General features: G+C 45.0%; 1 protein-coding gene across 1 annotated transcript in view; it reads right to left on the bottom strand.

Moving 5' to 3' along the window:
* Positions 1-21419, bottom strand: part of EML3 (EMAP like 3) — a 55197-nt gene extending 33778 nt beyond the window's left edge. The window contains exons 1-4 of the mRNA XM_069738875.1: positions 20929-21419; positions 17078-17212; positions 11154-11217; positions 8633-8902 (exon numbers count right to left, since the gene is read on the bottom strand). Of these exons, the coding sequence (XP_069594976.1) occupies positions 8633-8902; positions 11154-11217; positions 17078-17212; positions 20929-20950 (491 nt within the window). The 5' untranslated portion in view covers positions 20951-21419. The remainder of the gene's footprint in view (positions 1-8632; positions 8903-11153; positions 11218-17077; positions 17213-20928) is intronic.
* Between the last annotated feature and the right edge of the window lie 357 nt (positions 21420-21776).

Here is a 21776-nt window from a genome sequence, read left to right as displayed (position 1 = left end):
AACTTGGAGAATCATAATGACAGCTGTGGAATTCCCCTTTTTTTTTTTTTTTTTTGCAATTTCTCCACACTTGGATTTTTTTTTTTCGGTACACTATATGGTAAAACCAATGGTGTCATTAAAAAGTACAACTCGTTCCACAAAAAAAAAAACAAGCCCTCACATGGCCATATTGATGGGAAAAAAAAAAAGTTACGGCTCTGGGAAAGAATGGGAGCAAAAAACGAAAATGCAAAAACGGAAAATCACAAGGTGGTGAAGGGGTTAAATCAATATTCCAGAAATGAATATTAGAAATGCATACGTCCCTTTTTTGAGTGTTTCCCATGCGCTTTTTCCGGCACGTTTCGGAGCGCGTCCACCTGAAAGACGTCACGTGCGGATTCAGGTTTGTTTCACATGCTGCATTTTTTGCTGTCAATTTTTGGCTTTCTGCTTTTTAAAAAAATAAAATAAAAAAAAAATAAAAAGCAGACTTTGGCTATAAGTCAATATTAAATACCAATAATTTTTTTCTTCGTCAATTTTTTTTTTTCTTTAATGCATTTTTTTCATAAACTTCTCTATAAGAGCTAAAAATGCAATGTGTATACATGTATGTATTCACATGCAGCAGAAGAAATCTGGTTGGGGATGAAAAAAAAAAAAACAGCCATGAAAATAAAAAGCATGATGGCCATTTTCCCTTAGTTTTGCACAATTAGACCTATTTTTGTGCTGTTTTGTTGCATCACTAGCAGCAAATCCGCAGCAGAAATTCAAGCGTCAGGCTCGGATTATTTGGCGCAGAATTTGATGCCAGCGTGTTGACGTACCCTTATAGTGTTTGAACCCCTTGAATTCCGTTTAAGTGCATCAAGTACTTTCTCAAAACTCAGCGATTCAGCACTTGCCATCAACTACTTTGTTATTTTACGGATGACATGCAGAGGTCTGGACTTCCCTACTGTGTGGGAAATTGGAATTAAGGCCACTTTCCATAAAAACGTTTTATACAAAGATAAAGAGCCAGCATCATCTGTAGACAATTACCTTCTTTATTCGGTTCTTTGCTGTGCATCACCAGTTTGGGTCGCTGCCCAGAATTAAGATGCTGCCTGAGCCGATGTGAGGAGGCTCGCTGTCTGCTCTGAAATCTGATGGGCACTGATAGACCCTAGGGGTTAGTAGACAACAAATGGCAAAAAAAAAAAATGGCAAAAATCAAAGGCTTTTTTTTGGCGTAAAAGTCATGATCCACTTGTGCCATTCTAATCAATTTTGATGCCAAAACATCAACAAATACCACAAAAAAAAAATGATATTACAAATAGGTTCCATCTACTATATAATTGTCTCAGGGTCACTTCCGTCTGTCTGTCTGTCCTCCTGTCACGGTTATTCATTCGCTGATTGGTCTCGCCAGCTGCCTGTCATGGCTGCCACGACCAATCAGCGACGGGCACAGTCCGGAAGAAAATGGCCGCTCCTTACTCCCCGCAGTCAGTGCCTGTCGCCCGCATACTCCCCTCCGGTCACCGCTAACACAGGGTTAATGCCGGCGGTAACGGACCGCGTTATGCCGCGGGTAACGCACTCCGTTACCGCCGCTATTAACCTTTTACTATTGATGCTGCCTATGCGGCATCAATAGTAAAAAAGTAATGTTAAAAATAATTTTAAAAAAACAAAAAACCTGCTATACTCACCCTCTGTTGTACGCTGAGCCGCTCCCGCCGGCCGCCATCTTCCGCTGCAGTTTCCGGTGGCAAAGATGGTATGGCAGAAGGACCTGCCATGACGTTACGGTCATGTGACTGCGACGTCATCACAGGCCCTGCGCGCCTGCGTGACAAGAACCTGCCATGACGTCACAGTCATGTGACTGCAACGTTATTACAGACCCTGCGCTAGAAAGACCTGCCATGACGTCACGGTCATGTGACTACGTCACTGGGCAATATACTACTTGGCTGGGCAATATACTACGTGACTGGGCAATATACTACGTCACTGGGCAATATACTATGTCACTGGGCAATATACTACATGACTGGGCATTATACTACGTGACTGGGCAATATACTATGTAGCTGGGCAATATACTATGTGGCTGGGCAATATACTACGTGGTTGGGCAATATACTACGTAACTGGGCAATATACTACGTGGCTGCGCAATATACTACGTGACTGAGCAATATACTACGTGACTGAGCAATATACTACGTGGCTGGGCAATATACTACGTAACTGGGCAATATACTACGTGGCTGTGCAATATACTACGTAACTGGGCAATATACTACGTGGCTGTGCAATATACTATTTGACTGAGCAATATACTACGTGGCTGCGCAATATACTATGTCACTTGGCAGTATGCTACGTGGCTGGGCAATATACTACGTGGCTGGGCAATATACTACATGTCTGGGCAATATACTACGTCACTGGGCAATATACTACGTCACTGGGCAATATACTACGTCACTGGGCAATATACTACGTGGCTGCGCAATATACTATGTCACTTGGCAATATACTACGTGTCTGGGCAATATACTACGTGACTGGGCAATATACTACGTAGCTGGGCAATATACTACGTGGCTGGGCAATATACTATGTGCATGGGCACTATACTACGTGGTTGGGCAATATACTACGTGGCTGTGCAATATACTACGTCACTGGGCAATATACTACGTGGCTGGGCAATATACTACGTGGTTGGGCAATATACTACGTGGCTGTGTAATATACTACGTGGGCTGTGCAATATACTATGTGACTGGGCAATATACTACGTGGCTGGCCGATATACTTCGTCACTGGGCAATATACTATGTGGCTGGGCAATATACTATGTGGCTGGGCAATATACTATGTGGCTGGGCAATATACTACGTGGCTGGGCAATATACTACGTGGACATGCATATTCTAGAATACCCGATGCGTTAGAATCGGGCCACCATCTAGTATTCTTCATATTTTTCCTCTCTCTTATTACTTCTTATTGTCTCAATCAAAATGGAGAAATCAATGGTAAATGCTGATAAAGTAACCGCCGGATGAGGCATGGAGGGCCCGAAGGAGGGGGTATAACCGGGGCAGGTAGTGAGTGACCATGAGATTGGGAATTTTGGGAAAAGGCAGGGAGAACGACAGGGAAGGGGGAGGGGGGGGAGGAAGTAAAGGATTGACAAAGGGGGAAATGACATAGGGGCATGGTGGAGAAGGGGGGTCAAGGGGGATATAAAGGACGCAGGGAGGATCCGTATCCCTCTTTCGCTCCCAGGACGGCCGAACAAGCCCCACCCATCCATCCCAGAGGAGGAGAACGACTGGGTCGCAGTAGCTGGATCAACTATTCCAATACCGATAGAAGGATACTTATACAAACGTATTTAATTTGGCAGCAACCTTTAAGCCCAGGGGAAGGGCAATCCAACGCCATGGTTCCCTGGAGGTTTCCCCCACCAGGGGTTTTTCCTCTCCTGACTGGTGATGGATGGCTCTTCGTAATCCTGAGCCTGAGGTTCTGTTATAATCAATGGAATGATGATGTGAGCGTTGGTGGGTTCTCGAAGCTGGCAAAAAAGTTCGGTAAGGGGGGGATTCTTGCATTGCGGGGACCTCCTTACAGTGGATGGTTACGGGTTGTTGGTGGTCTGGTGAGACTTGGGTGATACCCGACGAGGCAAGTCGGGGTCACATTATCATGGGACCCGGAGGGCCACCCGATGTTGGAGGTCGGGTGCGCGGTACCGATAGGTGGGTACCCGACGATCGAAGTCGGGTACAGGTTTAACGGTGTGGAGGCAACCTCTTCCCTCAATTCATGGTGCTTCCGAGCCTGGAGGAAAATGCGGCTGGAAGTAAGGCTGGGAGGGAACAGGCAATGCTGACGGTTTAATCACCAGACCAGGATCGGGTTAGCTTCGAGGGCCCCACCAAGTGTCTTTAATTATTATTAATAATAATAATAATAATAATAATAATAAATTGGCTGCTGTGGCCGTTATTATCCAAAACGTACTGGTGTGGCGTGGTTATTCAAGGGAAAGGGAGAAGGTCACGGAGAGTCAACCTTGCCAAGGTCAAGGTGATCAGCCATTATCTCCTACTTCTCACAAGCCCTTTTCTGCAACAGGTAATAAGGAATGTTAATGCTCAGCCTTCAGTCATTTACCAGCCAAAAAATGGAAGGATTTTTACAAAACTTGCACATCGACAAACCGGTTTATGTAAGCAGTAATGAGAAGCTGTCATCCTATCCAGTGACATTAAAGTGAACCTGTCAGTAAGATATGATAAACAATGGGAGACGGGGAAGGGGGAGACAGCTCACCACCTGTTGCAGCAAAGTCCTGCTGTACACGCCCGGTAGAGCCCGGGATCCAGCTGGAGGACTGCACGAGAAGAAGAAATCCGGCGTGTTCGCGGGTAAGTAATGGAAGTCCAGTATTTACTGAAAAATCAATTCTTAAAAACATGTCGACATGCAGCTTTGGCCATAGTGTGAACAACCGGAATAGCAAACATTTTATTACACTCACCTACGGGCCGTAGGGTCTGATGGGCATCACTGGTCTTGATCCAGCGCCTCCTCTTTTCTTGCAATCACCATTCTCCTGCCCTGATTCACGTGGATGATGCATCCTATGACATCCACACAATGTCTTGCCCTGTCGAAGACAGAGTGCAGTATTGCAGTGCGCATGCGCCGGCGCCCTGTGGCCTTTTCCTGCACATGCGCACTGCAGTACCTTGCTCGGCCCTCGGTGCGCCTGCACAGGAGCACTATGCTGGACACTGTACGGATGACCTAGGACACGGCATCCACGTGAAGCAAGAAGGAGGACGGCATCGCAAGAAGAAAGGAGGCGCCCATCAGACGGCACCGTAAAGTAGGTGAGTATTATAAAAGCTCTTTCTTGTCTTGCAGGCCGGATTGGGGGCAGATATACAGCCTATTGGAGTGCTATTTATGGGGGCTTACAGGTACTGGCCTTACTTCATATGGGAAAAACCTGGTGACGGGATCCCTTTAATTTGCAGTGTTCAAATTTTTAATTTTGCAAAATCTAGTTGGAAACACAAACCAGAACTAGAACCAAGTGACTGAGCATAAAGATGTACATAACGGTGTGAAATAGGATATTTTCTAGCCAAGGGAAGACAACAATCAGGCCCTAGTCTCTAATATATTGAATGTCTTCATACCCTCGGGGAGCAGCTATACGTATATTTAGCCTCTGTCAATGACCCAGACAGCCATGATGGGTGCAACCTACAGGCCCGGTGTCTTATCTCCAAAACAAATGTGAAAGACTCACTAATCCTTATGACTGACCATTCCTCCCAAGAAAATATGAAGAAGAGGCTTTTAATGGTGTTCACAACACAAGGACAGGAAAATAAGCCTCTCGCTATTACTACAGAGAGGTACTGTTCTCTGAGCACCTAAAGAAGAGTGATACAGCCAGAAGTAAATTATGCAAATGGCACTGCTCTACACTGGGCTCATTTCATGGCTTTTCCATACTTCTGCACGAAATGTGACATAAGACTTTATATTTAATATTCTGGAATGTTTCCACTCTTTGAACACTATACATGAAATTAGTTCATTTTCTCTGCAGACAAGCGAATCCTGTAGTGAAATCACAGAAGCAGAGACTTATGTTACTTTCAGGAAATGTAAAAGGTTGGTACACCACATGTACAAAAGTACTGGGACACCTTTATTTTAATCACGAATACAAACATTTTTCCATTCCGTCCTTTTACAGAGCGGTGTCGCAGTTCCTCTGGTATTGACGTCATAACAAAAACGATACATGTGGATCTGCATGGCTTGAATTTCCATAGTCAAGAAGCTGCATGCAGCCTTACATCACCAAGCACCATGTTAAGAATCGGATGGAGTAGTGTAAAGCCGCCACCACTGCACTGTGGAGCAGTGGAAACGTGCTGTGCAGTAACGGACCACATTTCTCTGTCTGGCACCTAATGGATGAGTCTGGGTTTGGTGAACGCCACGAGAACGCTATGTGCCTGCTGCATTGTGCCCCCTGTACAGTTTTGTGGGGGAGAGATAATAATATGGGGTGGTTCTTCAGCGGTCAGCTACTTTGTTACAGTGATGGGACATTTTAATGATTCATCTACCAAGGCATTTTTGACATTTGCAGCTTTCACTTGTGATGCTGAATCACTTCTCACAGGCAAGCCGTGAGTCAGGGTAGTCAAGGAATCCGAGGTCAAGAGCCATGAGGGTACGTCATAAACAGAGGGAAGAGACAAAGGCGTAGTCAGGTCACAGTCCGGGATCAGAACTGCATGGTCAGAGTGCATCAAGGTAAAAGGGGTAATACAAACAGGCAATAGGCAAATCCAGGGTCCGACAACAGAAGATCAGAATGTCTGAATTCAGAGCACCGAGAACACACCGCACTGAGAGTGAAACTTTGACTTTCACTTAGAACAGGGAACACCTGAAGAAAGCTCAGCACCTCCCAGTCTCAGATTGACCGCTAAGCCGCCCTATCAAAATACCAACAGCTCAGCACACTCCTTCACTAGATTGGACGAATGAGCTGTCACTCACTGTTTCCAAAATACACTGAGCGGTGGAGTCGTGACACCACTTTTATGGGAACAGTTAGGGGGTAGGCACGTGTCTGTTCCTCATGACTGTGCCCAATGCACACGGTCCACATTATTGAGGTCAGGGCTCTGTGATGCCGGCTGTGTTCTTCCTCACCAAACTCCCGCCAGTTTGGTGTGGAAGAACACAATCAGCAGCACAGAGCCCTGACCTCAACACCGTCTAACATCTTTAGGGGAAAGTAGAACGGAAATTGTTAGTTAGGCCATCTTCTCCAATATCAGTGTCTGACATCAAATACACTTTTTTGGATGAAAGGTCAAAAATTCATATACTAGCACCAAAATCTTGTAAAAAGTCTTCCCAGAAGAGCAGAAGGTGTTATAGCTGCAAAGGGAACAATTCCTTATTAATGTCTATGGATTTAGTACGGGAGGTTAGAATAGCTCCTGTAGGTGTCCCAATGCTTTTTGTCCATATACTGCATTTCCTACGACCCATTGGTATTATGATTATATTCTCAACTCCAACCAATATTAGCGAATAGCAAAACTCTGCCTAGGGGAACTCTACAACTCCAATAATGCCCCTCTTCTCAGACTTTATCTAGGAGGTCTGGTGGCATCAGGTATACCTGCCCTTCCCCTTCTGCACCGTCACAGCATTCAGCATTGCCCTCCACAGACCATGGCTTGTGCCACTTAGCAATGTTCTGCTCTCTTAGAAATACTTGTAGTCTTGTACTTTTTTAACTTGGCTAGATCTTCATATTGTGCCAAAAAAACAGAAAGCCTTGCCAACTTCACTATGTAGCGCCAGTAAAACGAGGACAAACCCTTTTCCTTTTTTTAAGTCCCCCTGAGACCAATTACTGCCTTCCGTACCCATGAACAGATTTCTGTAATGTTCCACAGGTATAAATCGCAGCTTCAGCTTATATATGCAGTGGGTTTGAGGGAAGGTAAATTGGGATAAGGGTTGAAGAATCCCAAACAGCCACTAACGAGCCAGCAGTTCACCTCTGGCGCATTTTGGCCGGAATACGACAAAAGCCTTCTGTCCACGTGGACTGAAATAATGAGAACAAGATTTCTGGACAAAGCTCTAATAAGTCACACGTTATTCCACCCTGGACAGCAGAGATGGATCTTGGAAACCATCACCATCTCTTTGGCTGATCTTATTCAATTCTCCCTCACTTGGAAACCTCTGGACTGTTCTGATAATTCCACCATCTTAGATGATGTGAGAAAATGCTTTAGGAGACCAACATTAAAGTTGTGGGAAGATCTACTAACACAGACAACCAGCACTGTCCAAACAGCTCTGAAGGACCCATGGTATGAGGTAATGTCACATCCAGAATAGAAATGGGGGTCCCAAAGTCCCCTGTGTGAATGGAACATTACTGAGCATGTGCGACCATTGCGTAATGGAAAAATGGTTGCATGTGCTCATCAACTAATCTTTCGCGAAAGGGACTTTATGTCCCCCTTTTTCTCAGGATTGGTAGGAGTCTCAGCAGCTGCATCATTTATTTATTACCTATCATGTGGGTAGGGGAAAAATATTGCTTATGGTACACCTCTTTTGTATTACCAAGACAGACTTAAAGATGTTGTTCACTACTTGGACAACCTCTTCTTAAATGATCTTGTTAGGTCACATGAGCACTGCAACTAATCAGTGGCCACTATTGGGCTACTTTGCCCACTCTTCCCTCGGATTAAGCTCAGATGTCCAGGGGAGGTGCGAGAGATGCGGCCCATTAGCAGCTGCTGAATTGTAGCAGGGCACACAAGATATAACAATGTTGTGCCAGGAGCGACAGTGCCGGTAATGCTGTACCTTCGTCTGTGCAGGGAGTCTAACGCTGCAGAATCCGAACCACAAATCCGTGGCCACATCTGACCATGGACTGATCTATCACACCAATCATGAATCTTGTAAAACTGAAAGCCACGATGGCAGCGTGCACCTAATTGGATATAATTCTGCAAACATTATGTCACTGCTTTGATCGCACTGCACTTACAGCTCCTTTTTGTTCAGTCTCAGTGGCGTCACACCACGTACAATGGCCGCTCCCTCTTCTTGCGTTGGACTTTGGGAAACCTTTTCCACCTCTTCAGAGTCAGCATTTCCATCAGCGGATTCTCCATTGATGGAGTCATTCTCACACGCTACTGTCCCATAGACTGGATCTAGACCGTCTTTGGGGTCTTTATCAACCAAAGACCACACTGTTTGCGTTCCAACAGTACAAAGTACGCAACTATAATCCTGAGCTCTTTCCACCGGCTCACTGCAAAAGAATGGAACAGTTAATCACAACGTATAATTCTGTGCCAATGCCCATGCCACCTTATTTGTTAGTCATAGCAGGTCGTGTTCTCAGCTTCCTTTTACTATCAGTAAATTTCCAAACCTATCTATCCATCCATCTCATTATGTAGGTGGCACTTAGCCAACTTTTGCCACGTTTTTGACTATAGGCAATGACACATCATTTTGCTTGTTGGTCGGGTTGATCACCGTCACATTTTCATGGGCATCTCGCCGTTTGTCGTCTTGTCTAAATGGACGTTTAGTCGTGAAGGAATTTTAAACTTCTTGTAAGGTATCATGTATTTAATTGGAGTTTAATTGATTAATTGTAGAAAGGAAAATGTGTCTATTGTTTTTATAAACATAGAAGTAATCCCGGGGGTCTCGGGTTCATATCCAACCAAGGACAACATCTGTTTGACTTTGTATGTTCTCCCCTTACGTGTGGGTTTCCTCCAATTTCCACCCACATTTCAAAAGACATACTGATAGAGCCAATTTAGTTTGTGGGCTCCAATGGGGACAGTGAATGATGATAATATCAGTAAAGAGCTGTGGAATATGACAGCAGTATAAAAATAAACATTAAAAAAAAAAAAAAACGTCCCTGGAGGCCATCATATTGGAGACAAACCCTTCTTGCATTGTCTGTATGCACACTACAGCAGGACGTGTAAGCATTATTGTGGCTCCATAAATGGAGGATAATGGTCAAAAAAAAGTCAATATACTATTACAGTCTCTAAAAAGAAATGGAGTAAAGACTCCTCTGACAACAAGGAGTGGCAGGAGAGATGCATACAAAGCCTTTTATACATATAGCGCATATCCTAACCTCGGCTGACCCCGTCTCAGTCTGCACAGAAAGGCCGAAGAGTGGGCTGCACACAACAGGAGAGAGCTGCATGGACAGTCACACAATATATGTGTCTGGACTTCTTACAACTTTTCTTTAATTCTATTATCCAGTGTTCAGACAGATAAGTTAGCCCAATATTATTCGAATGATTGCACAGAGTACGCCTATACTTTTATCGGTTTATTTTTATTGCAATGTATTCTACAGTACTACAAATATATATATATATTATACTGCAGCAAATCCAGGTAGGCTAGTGTTAAGACCTAGCACTGCGGGTCATGATTAGATGAACCTGACTAGCTTTGACTAAGAACCAGGAAATGGGTTCACCTTGGTGTGTCAGTCTGCTGGCCCAGGTGTGTATAATGGATGACAATCCCACAAACAAGAATTGAAAGACTCTTGTCTGGCTACAAAAGGTGTTTACAAGCTGTGATACTTACAAAAGGGGGTGCTACTAGGGACTAACCATGCAGGGTTTGACCAGGGGTGCCCAAACTTTTACAATAACTAGCTTTGGTGATGTGAAACTCGGAGAGAAGGCTCTAGCACTAATAGTGGTCAGAGGTTTATGTAATGGCCCTAGACTTTGGGCCCGGGTTTTAGGAGTAGCTGGGAATGATGGGTGGGACGGGCTGCTCCCATTTCTCCAATTTAGGTTTGGCAACTGATATAAAAGGGGCTGCTGAGCTGCTCCATGGTTGCCTGGGAAGAGAGGTGGAAACATCTCTGAGACTTGGTCTCTGTGTGTGAAGGAGAAGAGGCCTCTGGTGTTATTTACTCTCTGCCAGAGTCCTAAGATCTGACATATCTAAATGGGTAAGCCGATCTGTTCTTGAGTATGAACTGGTTTTCTTATGTTATACCTTTTATGCCCAGAAGAAACTATCTGTATTCGTTTGCTGGAAGTTTATGGATTTTTATTAAATCCTCCTGTGTGATCAAGACACTACGTGCCTGTGTATTTACCTCAACAGCTGCCAAGAGTGAGCGAATCCCTGCAATAAATATATAAAATGTGTATGTGTGTATATATATATATATATATATACATATACACAGAGTGACTAAACCTGCAATCTAGTGCACTCTTAAGTTAGCATTTCTAGTTCTGTCTAGCAGAGAAATATGATAACATCCATTGTTTACGCCGCTGGCTGCAGTCAGAGAGCTGGAAAACTGTGCACATTTTTTTTTTTTTTTCAATCCAAATTCTTGGACATTTGCTAAAACCTCTTATTTGGGCATTTGGATAGAAAAACAAATGTGTTAACATCTCCATTTCACATCTCTCTATTTAAAGGTCCCGAGCATAAAACAATAAGACAAGATGCATCCTATGGACGTGACGTCAGCATATTGGTACCTGATAACTTTCGCTGGTGCAGGGACATTACTGACAGGCTGTACAATAGAGGACGAGGAGTCACCTGCAGAAGTGAAAACACTCCGTCAGTAATGACAGTAATTACCAGGCGTAAAACATACAAGCTCCGCAGTATACTGTCCGTTCTCATTAAGGGGAACGTTTGCCTCGAAACGCGTCACTGATGTTCCAATGACGAGAAACCATTCTTAAATAACTTCTTCTCATCTGTGAAATTCTTCTTGAACCTTTCAGAATCTCCCTAAAGTGTCACCTTTCCTGCATAATTACCAAACTTTACAACTGGAGAAAATTGGCTCTGAACTTTCCGAGTGGGATATGCTCCAGGACGCTGAGCATCATCTGCCGAATCCTCCATTATTTCCCCTTTTTGGATGTAGGTGAACACCTCTCAATCAGGTGAGCCCCCCCAGAGCAGTTCTCGAAGGAAAGTGGGCTCTTTCCTCTTACTTATCTCAAAAAACATGTTGGATATGAATGGCTGAATTTACCGATGCGGTATTCACTTACTCAGTAAAGTGCCAGTGTAAATATGGTGTCTACCGCTATATGAAAATATTTAGAATTGAGAGTCCTCAGTAGTTGATACCTTTTAATGGCTGACTGAAAAGATGGTAACAAATTGCAAGCTTTCGAGACTACTCATGTCTCTTCATCAGGCATGGACTCCGAGTCTATGCCTGATGAAGACTATAAAAGGCACAGATGATTGGCCTCGGGGAGACCAAAACATCCAATACCACGGAGACACCATCACGTGTTTCTCAACGCAGTGATTCCAGAACACTGCCCCCATCCCTTATGGGAAATATGCAGATGCATGTAAAGAAGCTGCGGAGACACCATCACGTGTTTCTCAACGCAAGCAGTGAATAGCCAGGCCTTTCCCCGGGAAGGAACAACCACGGGAAGGGCAGCATCCTATGAAGGAAAGCCACCTATGCCAAGCATGGTGTCCATCCACAGACAGCTGTTTCGGGGTTTTTGCCCCTCATCAGTGTGGAGTAGGAATCTGGCTATTAGGAGCAGTGCCCAGTAAAAAGGCTATAAAGGCACAGATGATTGGCCTCGGGGAAACACTGATGAGGGGCAAAAACCCCTCAGCATAGGTGGCTTTCCTTCATAGGATGCTGACCTTCCCGTGGTTGTTCCTTCCCGGGGAAAGGCCTGGCTATTCACTGCTTGCGTTGAGAAACACGTGATGGTGTCTCCGCAGCTTCTTTACATGCATCTGCATATTTCCCATAAGGGATGGGAGCAGTGTTCTGGAATCACTGCGTTGAGAAACACGTGATGGTGTCTCCGCGGTGTTGGATGTTTTGGTCTCCCTGAGGCCAATCATCTGTGCCTTTATAGCCTTTTTACTAGGCACTGCTCCTAATAGCCAGATTCCTACTCCACACTGATGAGGGGCAAAAACCCCGAAACAGCTGTCTGTGGATGGATACCATGCTTGGCATAGGTGGCTTTCCTTCATAGGATGCTGCCCTTCCCGTGGTTGTTCCTTCCCGGGGAAAGGCCTGGCTATTCACTGCTTGCGTTGAGAAACACGTGATGGTGTCTCCGCAGCTTCTTTACATGCATATGCCTGATGAAGAGGCATGAGTAGTCTCGAAAGCTTGCAATTTGTTACCATCTTTTCAGTTAGCCATTAAAAGGTATCAACCACTGAGGACTCTCAATTCTAAATATTTTTCTATCTACTGGCTAACACGGTACCAAGATAGATATCTTTCCTGTACCGCTATATGGTCAGTTCATGGTGAGACAACGGGTCTTTGTATAGTAGCCTTGTACTCCCGTACTGTATGGTGGTCATGTGTGGTCAAGGTGTGGAGGTATTATCTCACTCTTGTATAGCGGTGGTACATTGGTAACGATGACTGCACCCAAGACTCTGCTAAGCACCGGCAGCCACATCCTCGCCTGCGGCTGCCATTGTTGTACAGTACAGCAAACCTTGCTGAGCAAAGGATGCAGCTGCCAGTATTTGGATTGAAATGAGTCTTGTTTTCTTTTCTAGAGAGAGAAAACTAGGAGCCTTTCTTGAAGAAAGATGGACATCACATCCTTTCTTCAGTTGTTTTATGGTGAATTTTTTTAAAGCACCCAATTAAAATCCTGTGTACATCTGTGTGGTGAATAGAGTAAAGTAAAGCACGTGACCATCCAGATGATGGAGATTGGGGTGGGGTGGATTGGGGAGGCCTTGCTGTGACCACTAGTATGGTAGACTAAGTTGAGGCTTACTGGCAAAATTGGGTGGGGTAGGGTAGCACCCACAAGTAAGGTTGGGACTGCTGTGACTACGGAAGTGGTTGGGTGGGTTATATGACTACTAAGCCTGTGTGTGGATCTGCTGTGACTACTTGGGAGGTGTGTGGGCTGCTGTGATTTTTCAACTAGAGAGGAGGAGGAGAATATGCAGGAAAATTGGTAAGGCTACATCAATATTACCTGGTAATAGTGGGACAGAGAGCTGCACCATAATAAGACTACATGTAGATACATAAGGTTTTTGTTATGGTTTTATGGCAATTGTGCATCACAGTGATAAAACTGCAGCAAAAATAAGACTCCCATCCTCAGCAGTAATGCTGGCTCCTCACTTTTGGAGTTGGCTTCTAGACCTAGCAAAAATGTATTTGGGTCTAATTTAAACTTTAAAGAGGACTTGTCACAGGTCAAAAGTGTCCAGCTTTTGCTCTTGTTTTATTCCTGCTGTTCCCCTGAGTTTCTATTTTTCATTCCTTTTTAAAATCACCATACGGTCAAGGAGATATGGGCTTTTTATTTAGTGCTACTTTTTATTGCCTTTACAAAGGGATGGTGCTCATAGGGTAATAATAGAGGCTGCCTAAAGATATGTCCCAAAGGATCCTGCGAGCCATGCCTCTGAGGATCCTGTGAGCCACACCCCTGAGGATCCTGCGAGCCACACCCCTGAGGATCCTGCGAGCCACGTCTCTGAAGATCCTGCGAGCCACGTCTCTGAGGATCCTGTGAGCCACGTCCCTGAGGATCCTGTGAGCCACGTCCCTGAGGATCCTGTGAGCCACGTCCCTGAGGATCCTGTGAGCCACGCCTCTGAGGATCCTGTGAGCCACGCCTCTGAGGATCCTGTGAGCCACGCCTCTGAGGATCCTGTGAGCCACGCCTCTGAGGATCCTGTGAGCCACGCCTCTGAGGATCCTGTGAGCCACGCCTCTGAGGATCCTGTGAGCCACGCCTCTGAGGATCCTGTGAGCCACTCTTTTGGGGGCCCTGTGAGCTACGCCTCTGAGGATCCTGTGAGCTACGCCTCTGAGGATCCTGTGAGCTACGCCTCTGAGGATCCTGTGAGTCATGGTTCCTTGTAAAGAATATAAAAAGCTAGCAGAATACTGGGGAGCAGCGGCAATACAATACGAGCAAGACTTGGACACTATTGACCTTGATGACAAGTATTCTTTAATAAATTATATAAATAACATTTGCTGAAATGATCACATGAAACGCAGACATCCTATATTGCTATTAATATATCTAATGCAGCTGCTCATTCAACTGCAGACAGCAGCTACAGGACTGCATGGTATCCAAAAAGAAGTTGTGCAAATGGAGAGAACCCCAATACAGATGCTATAAAGGGGAACATTTATTGTAAATTGTTTCTTCACTGCCCACACGCAGTAATAACAAATATATCAACATCAAATATTACAGTAAAATATCGCCTACACAATGATATATCAACATCAAATATTACAGTAAAATATCGCCTACATGGTGTCCAGACAGATCTGTACTGTGTATAATACAGAATAAATAACACTCTAGATAATTATTGCATTTAGCAATTAGGAGTCTGGAAGTGTTTTTTCCTCTCTCCCTATTAAAAATACATGAACGTTTTGCCAAGTGTATGTGGGAGTTGGAAGATATGGTCGTCTGCCAAACGATTGTTCAGTCAATAAACTATCTCATGTGTACAGTCTGCAGTCATCTCACATGCATGGTCTGCAGCCATATGGTCTGCAGCCATCTCAGGTGTACGGTCTGCAGACATCTCATGTGTACCATATGTACGGCCTGCAGCCATCTCACGTGTATGGTCTGCAGACATCTCACGTGCATGTTCTGCAGCCATCTCATGTGTACGGTCTGCAGCCATCTCATGTGCATGGTCTGCAGCCATATGGTCTGCAGCCATCTCACATGCATGGTCTGCAGACATCTCACGTGTACAATCTGCAGCCATCTCACGGGCATGGTCTGCAGCTATCTCACGGGCATGGTCTGCAGCCATCTCACGGGCATGGTCCGCAGCCATCTCATGTGTACGGTCTGCAGCCATCTCACGTGTACGGTCTGCAGCCATCTCATGTGCACGGTCTGCAGCCATCTCACATGTATGGTCTGCAGCCATCTCACGTGCAAGGTCTGCAGCAATCACGTGTACGATCTGCAGCCATTTTATGTGTATAGTCTGCAGCCATCTCACGCGCATGGTCTGCAGCCATCTCACGCGCATGGTCTGCAGCCATCTCACGCGCATGGTCTGCAGCCATCTCACGCGCATGGTCTGCAGCCATCTCACGCGCATGGTCTGCAGCCATCTCACGCGCATGGTCTGCAGCCATCTCACGCGCATGGTCTGCAGCCATCTCACGCGCATGGTCTGCAGCCATCTCACGCGCATGGTCTGCAGCCATCTCACGCGCATGGTCTGCAGCCATCACGTGTACGGTCTGCAGCCATCTCATGAGTACGGTCTGCAGCCATCTCACATGCATGGTCTGCAGCCATCTCACATGCATGGTCTGCAGCCATCTCACATGCATGGTCTGCAGCCATCTCACATGCATGGTCTGCAGCCATCTCACATGCATGGTCTGCAGCCATCTCACATGCATGGTCTGCAGCCATCTCACATGCATGGTCTGCAGCCATCTCACATGCATGGTCTGCAGCCATCTCACATGCATGGTCTGCAGCCATCTCACGTGTATGGTCTGCACCCATCACGTGTACGATCCGCAGCCATCTCATGAGTACGGTCTGCAGCCATCTCACATGCACGGTCTGCAGCCATCTCACATGCATGGTCTGCAGCCATCTCATGTGCATGGTCTGCAGCCATCTCACGTGTATGGTCTGCTTTCTATAATTCTGTGCCGTAGCTGCTGCAAAATATGCTGCAGAGCTTCCTTTAGTAAAAGTATGAGGGCATCATATGGTTTAGTCAATAGTGACCAATAATATCCCCCTTAAGGCTTAATTCAGATGTCTGAACATCATGCTGTATGACTTAGGGTCTCCTGATCTGCACTAAACGGCCTCATGTATTTGCCTATAAGGCTGTTAGTTCAGGTCTGAAAACCAGTAAACGGTCCAGGATACCACAGCCCATACTCGGGACCATTGTACTTAGAGGTCTGAATTCATCTTTAGGGCTCTTTCAGATGTGTATGATAATCAGTCGGATCGCAATGCACGGACTGGCCGCGCATCTCCTGACCAAAGCATGACAGCTTCATATATTTTTATGAAGCTGTCACACTCAAGTCTGATGTGCGGCCAGTCCGTGCATTGATTATCACGCATATCTGAAAGACCCTAAGGCTGAGTTTATACACAGACTCCTGACCAATGTCAAATTATCGGCAGCTCATCTCCTGTGTACATGTGGCAATGTGCTGGCAATGACGATAATTTTTGAGCCAGTCTAAAAATTATTCACCTGATGAATGAGCGTTTTCCTCATTCATTGGCCTATGACTGCCGTGTGTTTAGACAAGCCGATAGTTTTTAACTAGCGTTCCTAGAACTCCGATTGACTTTTTCTAAACTCTACTCTTCACTAAGAGGTTCTGCGGCGGTATATGTACTGTATACATTAAAATGGGTACGTTTTTACTTACGAAAGTGTCCAGTCGAGAACTGAGACTCCAGGTTTCGGATCCTTCGAAGGACATCACATAAGGCTGACTTCAGTAAGGTGACTTCTTCCTCCTGCGCCTGGAGACGGAGCTCCCATCCTGCTGGTGGGCACTCATCTGTGGGATAGGAAACAATGGATGACCGGGCTGTGGCTGCCAGCTGCTGGCACATGGTTCTGCTGAACACCTGTGTATTATACAGGTTACCACCTGCAGCCAGCCGCACATTCCTGTCCTTCTCATGCACCTCTTACCATGTTATTGTTTCACAATACGCTCAACTTTCACACTGTGAATCTAATTTACACACCCTCCTCCGCAATGTCTGGAGACGTCCACACCCCGCCATATCTATGCCAATACCGCTCTCTGTACCCTGACCACACACAGCTCTGCCACAGCTGTACCCTTCCATTTCATTATTTTCTTCTTGCAATGTAACTCTGGATATAAAACTCACTTAGGCTAAAAAAAAACAATAGTTTCTAATGTTTATAAAGTCAGAGAATAACCGTTTAACTCTCACATGTTAAAGAGAACCAGTTAGGCAGGTATTTACCACCTAATCTGAGAGCAGCATAATATAGGGGCAGAGACCCTGATTCCAATAATGTGTCACTTTTTTTTTATCAGGAGGAAATCATCACTAGAGGACTAGTAAACTTGTTGCCATGTAATCCTCCTTATTCATGAGCTTCGTATAACCTCGCCTACAACACTGATTGGCAGCTTTCTGCGTATGCTCTGCATAGGCAGAAAGCTGACAATCAGTGGTAAGGGCGGGGTATACAGGGCTCAGCATTCAGAGTGATTTTATCACAATGAAATCAAGCATACCAGTAAGTGACATCGCTGGTATCAGGGTCTCTTTCCCTACATCATGCTGCTCTCAGATGGGGTTGCAAAAACCTGCTGACAGACTCCCTTTAAAAACCATAAATACAATCTCGATTATCAAATACTATCTAACCATACTTGTATATTTTACAGATATATTCTGAAATTAGACACCTGGCATATTGGGAAAATGGCACCTAGTACCTTGTGATCATGGGTGCTTTCATTATATTTAGCATTAACAAAAAAAAAAAAAGGGGTTTTGTAAAAAAAAAAAAGAAACCGTTATGTTTTTGACCAAATATCTAGCCAAGGAGACTCTGAGAAGCAGAATGCCACTTACATGTAAAATTTAAGATGTGCAGAATACGGAAGTGCCCATGCACATAAATAACCAAAGATTCTGTTACAGAGGCAACAAATGTACCGATTATGATTCTCACTGATAAAACACGTACACATTATAATCTACGGGGCTGTTCACATGTCCATGTTTTTTTGAGGACAGATCCATCTAAGTGGGGGATCAAAAAAAAAAAAAAACACTTGTATAAGTAAAATAACACAGCGTGAACACACTCTAATATAATAGTAACATTTAAAAACAGACCAAGCTTCATCAGAGTGTCATCTGGTTTTTTTTTTCCACTGGTGAGAAAAAACATCTCCACCATCTCCTATCAGTCAGTGAAACTGGAACTGAACTCTGGCATAAAACTGCGGCAAACAATGGAGCAACGTTTGGCAATTTTTAAGTCAGCGCCTTTTTGGGTGGAACTGGAATTAGACGGAGAGTGTCCATGCACACCAAACAAATTAACCCTAATTCACGGCACAAAAGTGGCATAATCGGATATACACGACGACCCCTGGCTGGTATAACATTAATGGCGGAGGTGCATGGCAGCTGCATTTTCCTCCAGCGCTTCCTTCATTAAAGGGGTTGTCCAGGACTATTCTATTACTTTTAGGGCCCCTTTCCACTTGTGAGAAAAAAAAAACGGTCCGTAATCTGGACCGGAAAAACGGATGTAACGTATGCGATTGTCATGCGTTTGTGATGCGAGTTCAATGCGATTTTTTTAATCGCACCATCCGTTTTACATCCGTATGCAATCCGTTTTTTTTCTCTGCAACTATTTTTATAGTCATTTACAGGACCCTTTACAGTGTTCTATGCCACAGAATGGAAAGGTATCCGTAAAAAACGGATGGAATACGGATGGTCCGTATTCCATGCGTTTTTTTTCTCGCACTCATTGACTTGCATTGGCGAGTCTCGTCCGAGACCCGCAGCAAATCGCAGCATGCTGCGATTTTTTTTTTCTCAGCCGACCCAGATTTTTCTCAGTCCGATTTCGGCTGAGAAAAAAAAAACGCAAATGAAAAGACACCTATTAAATAACATTGGCCCGAGTGCAATCCGATTTTTTTATCGGATTGCACTCGTCCGTTTTCCTCGCAAGTGGAAAGGGGCCCTTATTGTGAGCCTAAAAACTAACAGGCAGGTAATTATTGCTAACAGAGGCCTGTTCTACCCTATGCCAGCTGAGAGCGATCTCCGACCACTCCTGTCGGCGATTCAGCTGCCCCACAAAAAGCAGCAGCTCTTCTTCCAGGCTGCTCTGTCAATGGGGCGTGACTGTTGTCATCATACTGATTTAGGCTATGTGCACACGATGCGGATTTTTCCGCGCAGAAACGCTGCAGATCCGCACTGTGATGTACAGTATAATGTTATTTAATGGGAGAAAAAAAGCTGTGCCGAAAAATCAGTGCAGAATTGCTGCAGATTTCAAAGAAGTGCATGTCACTTCTTTTGTGCGGATCTGCAGCGTTTCTGCACCCCTCCATGTTAAAAATCCACAGTGGCAAAATCCGCATCAATTCCGCATAAAAACCGCACAAAATCCGCTGCAAATCCGCGGCTGCGGATTCTGCCAGGAGATGCGGATTTTGTGCAGAAAATTCTGCACCTCTTTTCCTACGTGTGCACATAGCCTTACAGCCGGCTCCCCGCAGTTAGGCAGCAGGGATATGGCTGTCAATCAGCATGACATCAGCAGTCACACCCCATCAACAGCGCAGAGCGGAAGAGAAGCCGCCGCTCTGTCAACGTGACATCGACGGAATCCGTTGAAAGTAGCGGTCCGTAACCGCCGTGTGCTGGCAGAGGTTGCCGCTGGTCGCAACAGGCAGGCAGCTAGCAGCAAAATGGTTCAAATCCAAAGAAAACACCAACGTATACACTTGAAAAACAGGGTTTTTTGCCCACCTGAAAGAAACATTACGTGAAACCTACCCTATGGATATGTGCGCTTAGTTGTTCCAAAAAGCTGCAAAAAAAAAATGCAACGTTTGAACATAGCCCCAAAACACCTTTAAAAAAACCCTCCCAAAATAGGAGAGAAGCAGTTTGTAAACTCTTCAAAGAATTGTGTGAATACATCCTTTTGGGAATGTTCACACTAAGTTTTTTTTAGGAGAAACTCAAAAAAATATACTTTTTTTTTTTTTTTTTTAAACCACCTGGCATTTTTTCAAAATCCGAAGCAGAACATAAAATTATAAAAAAAATATCACAAAAATACTAATATACAACAAGCAAAGTGGTTTTGCAATAAAAGTGAATCAGAAGAGCCTTCAATCATCTTTTCTAGTAATTTTTTTTTTTTTCAGGCTTTCTTTTTTCTGGCAGGAGACTCCTGAAAACCTCTGCATGAGGCCTGGTACATAAGTGGCAGCTCCTGCTGTTACTAATAATAACTACAAAGTGGATACAGAGTTCTGGGAGAATGTTACAGAAAGTTTTCAGAGAACTTTTAAAAAAAAACTTTGTAATAAGTTATTGGGCTCCACAAGTCCCAGGGCAGGGGCTGACTGGGCATGTTGGGAGTTGTAGTGTCAGATTGGGGGGATATGTTGCACCCCACTGGGGGGATATGTTGCACCGAGCACAGTGAGGAGCCGGACTGGGGCTTCTTCTCTGCACTCACCTGCAGTCTGCTCCTCCTCCATGCCAGGTATCTGCCCGGACCGAGCAGGGGACAGTCACCCCGGGCAGCTCCTGCCGCCTTCTCCTCGGTGCCTTTCCTGTCCCGCAGACTCTGCCTGTCTCTGCGCTCTCTTCTCTCCCCCGCACTCTCTGTTCCTCCCTCCTCAGCAGCAGAGACAGTCTGTGTCAGGCCGCCCGTCAGTGACTGTCCCTCCCTCCTCAGCAGCAGAGACAGTCTGTGTCAGGCCGCCCGTCAGTGACTGTCCCTCCCTCAGGAAGCGCGTCTCACTTCCCCATACAAGAGACGGGCACTGATAGCCAGAGAGGGGGCAAACTACAGGCAGAGAGTGCTGGAGACCGCAGACATGGAGGGAGGACACTCAGCTCTGAGAAGCCCGCAATCACCCGCCATTTCTAAACGCAGTATTCGCCATAGAGGATCATTGGTTGCCATGGGAAACTCCTCAGGTTTCTGTCAGAAGTGGCGCAGACAGAGAGGCTCCTGTGTGTACATCGAAAAAAAAAGCCACTGTTTGCAAAGGCTCCTGTGTGCCTCCATCACTGATCAAAGTAATAACATATTATTCCTGAAACACAACTGCCCGAAACATGTCCTCCTGCCCTGAATGTGTAATTAGTCACAGACATCACTAAGGAACCCTATGTAGTAGGATAGTCTTTTCCTGGTGGACTACTCTGAAACCCACCAGAAAAAGCGCCCCCCACAAGAAAATAAATTCTTACAAGAATGAACACGTGCATTTCTATGTAAAAATAACTACAATGCAAGTCTGTAGTTATATATATATATATATATATATATATATATATATATATATATATATATAT

The sequence above is a fragment of the Ranitomeya imitator genome, chromosome 9, assembly GCF_032444005.1.
Source record: "Ranitomeya imitator isolate aRanImi1 chromosome 9, aRanImi1.pri, whole genome shotgun sequence".
NCBI classification, from domain to species: Eukaryota; Metazoa; Chordata; class Amphibia; order Anura; family Dendrobatidae; genus Ranitomeya; species Ranitomeya imitator.
This window is presented reverse-complemented; position numbering and strand designations above follow the sequence as displayed.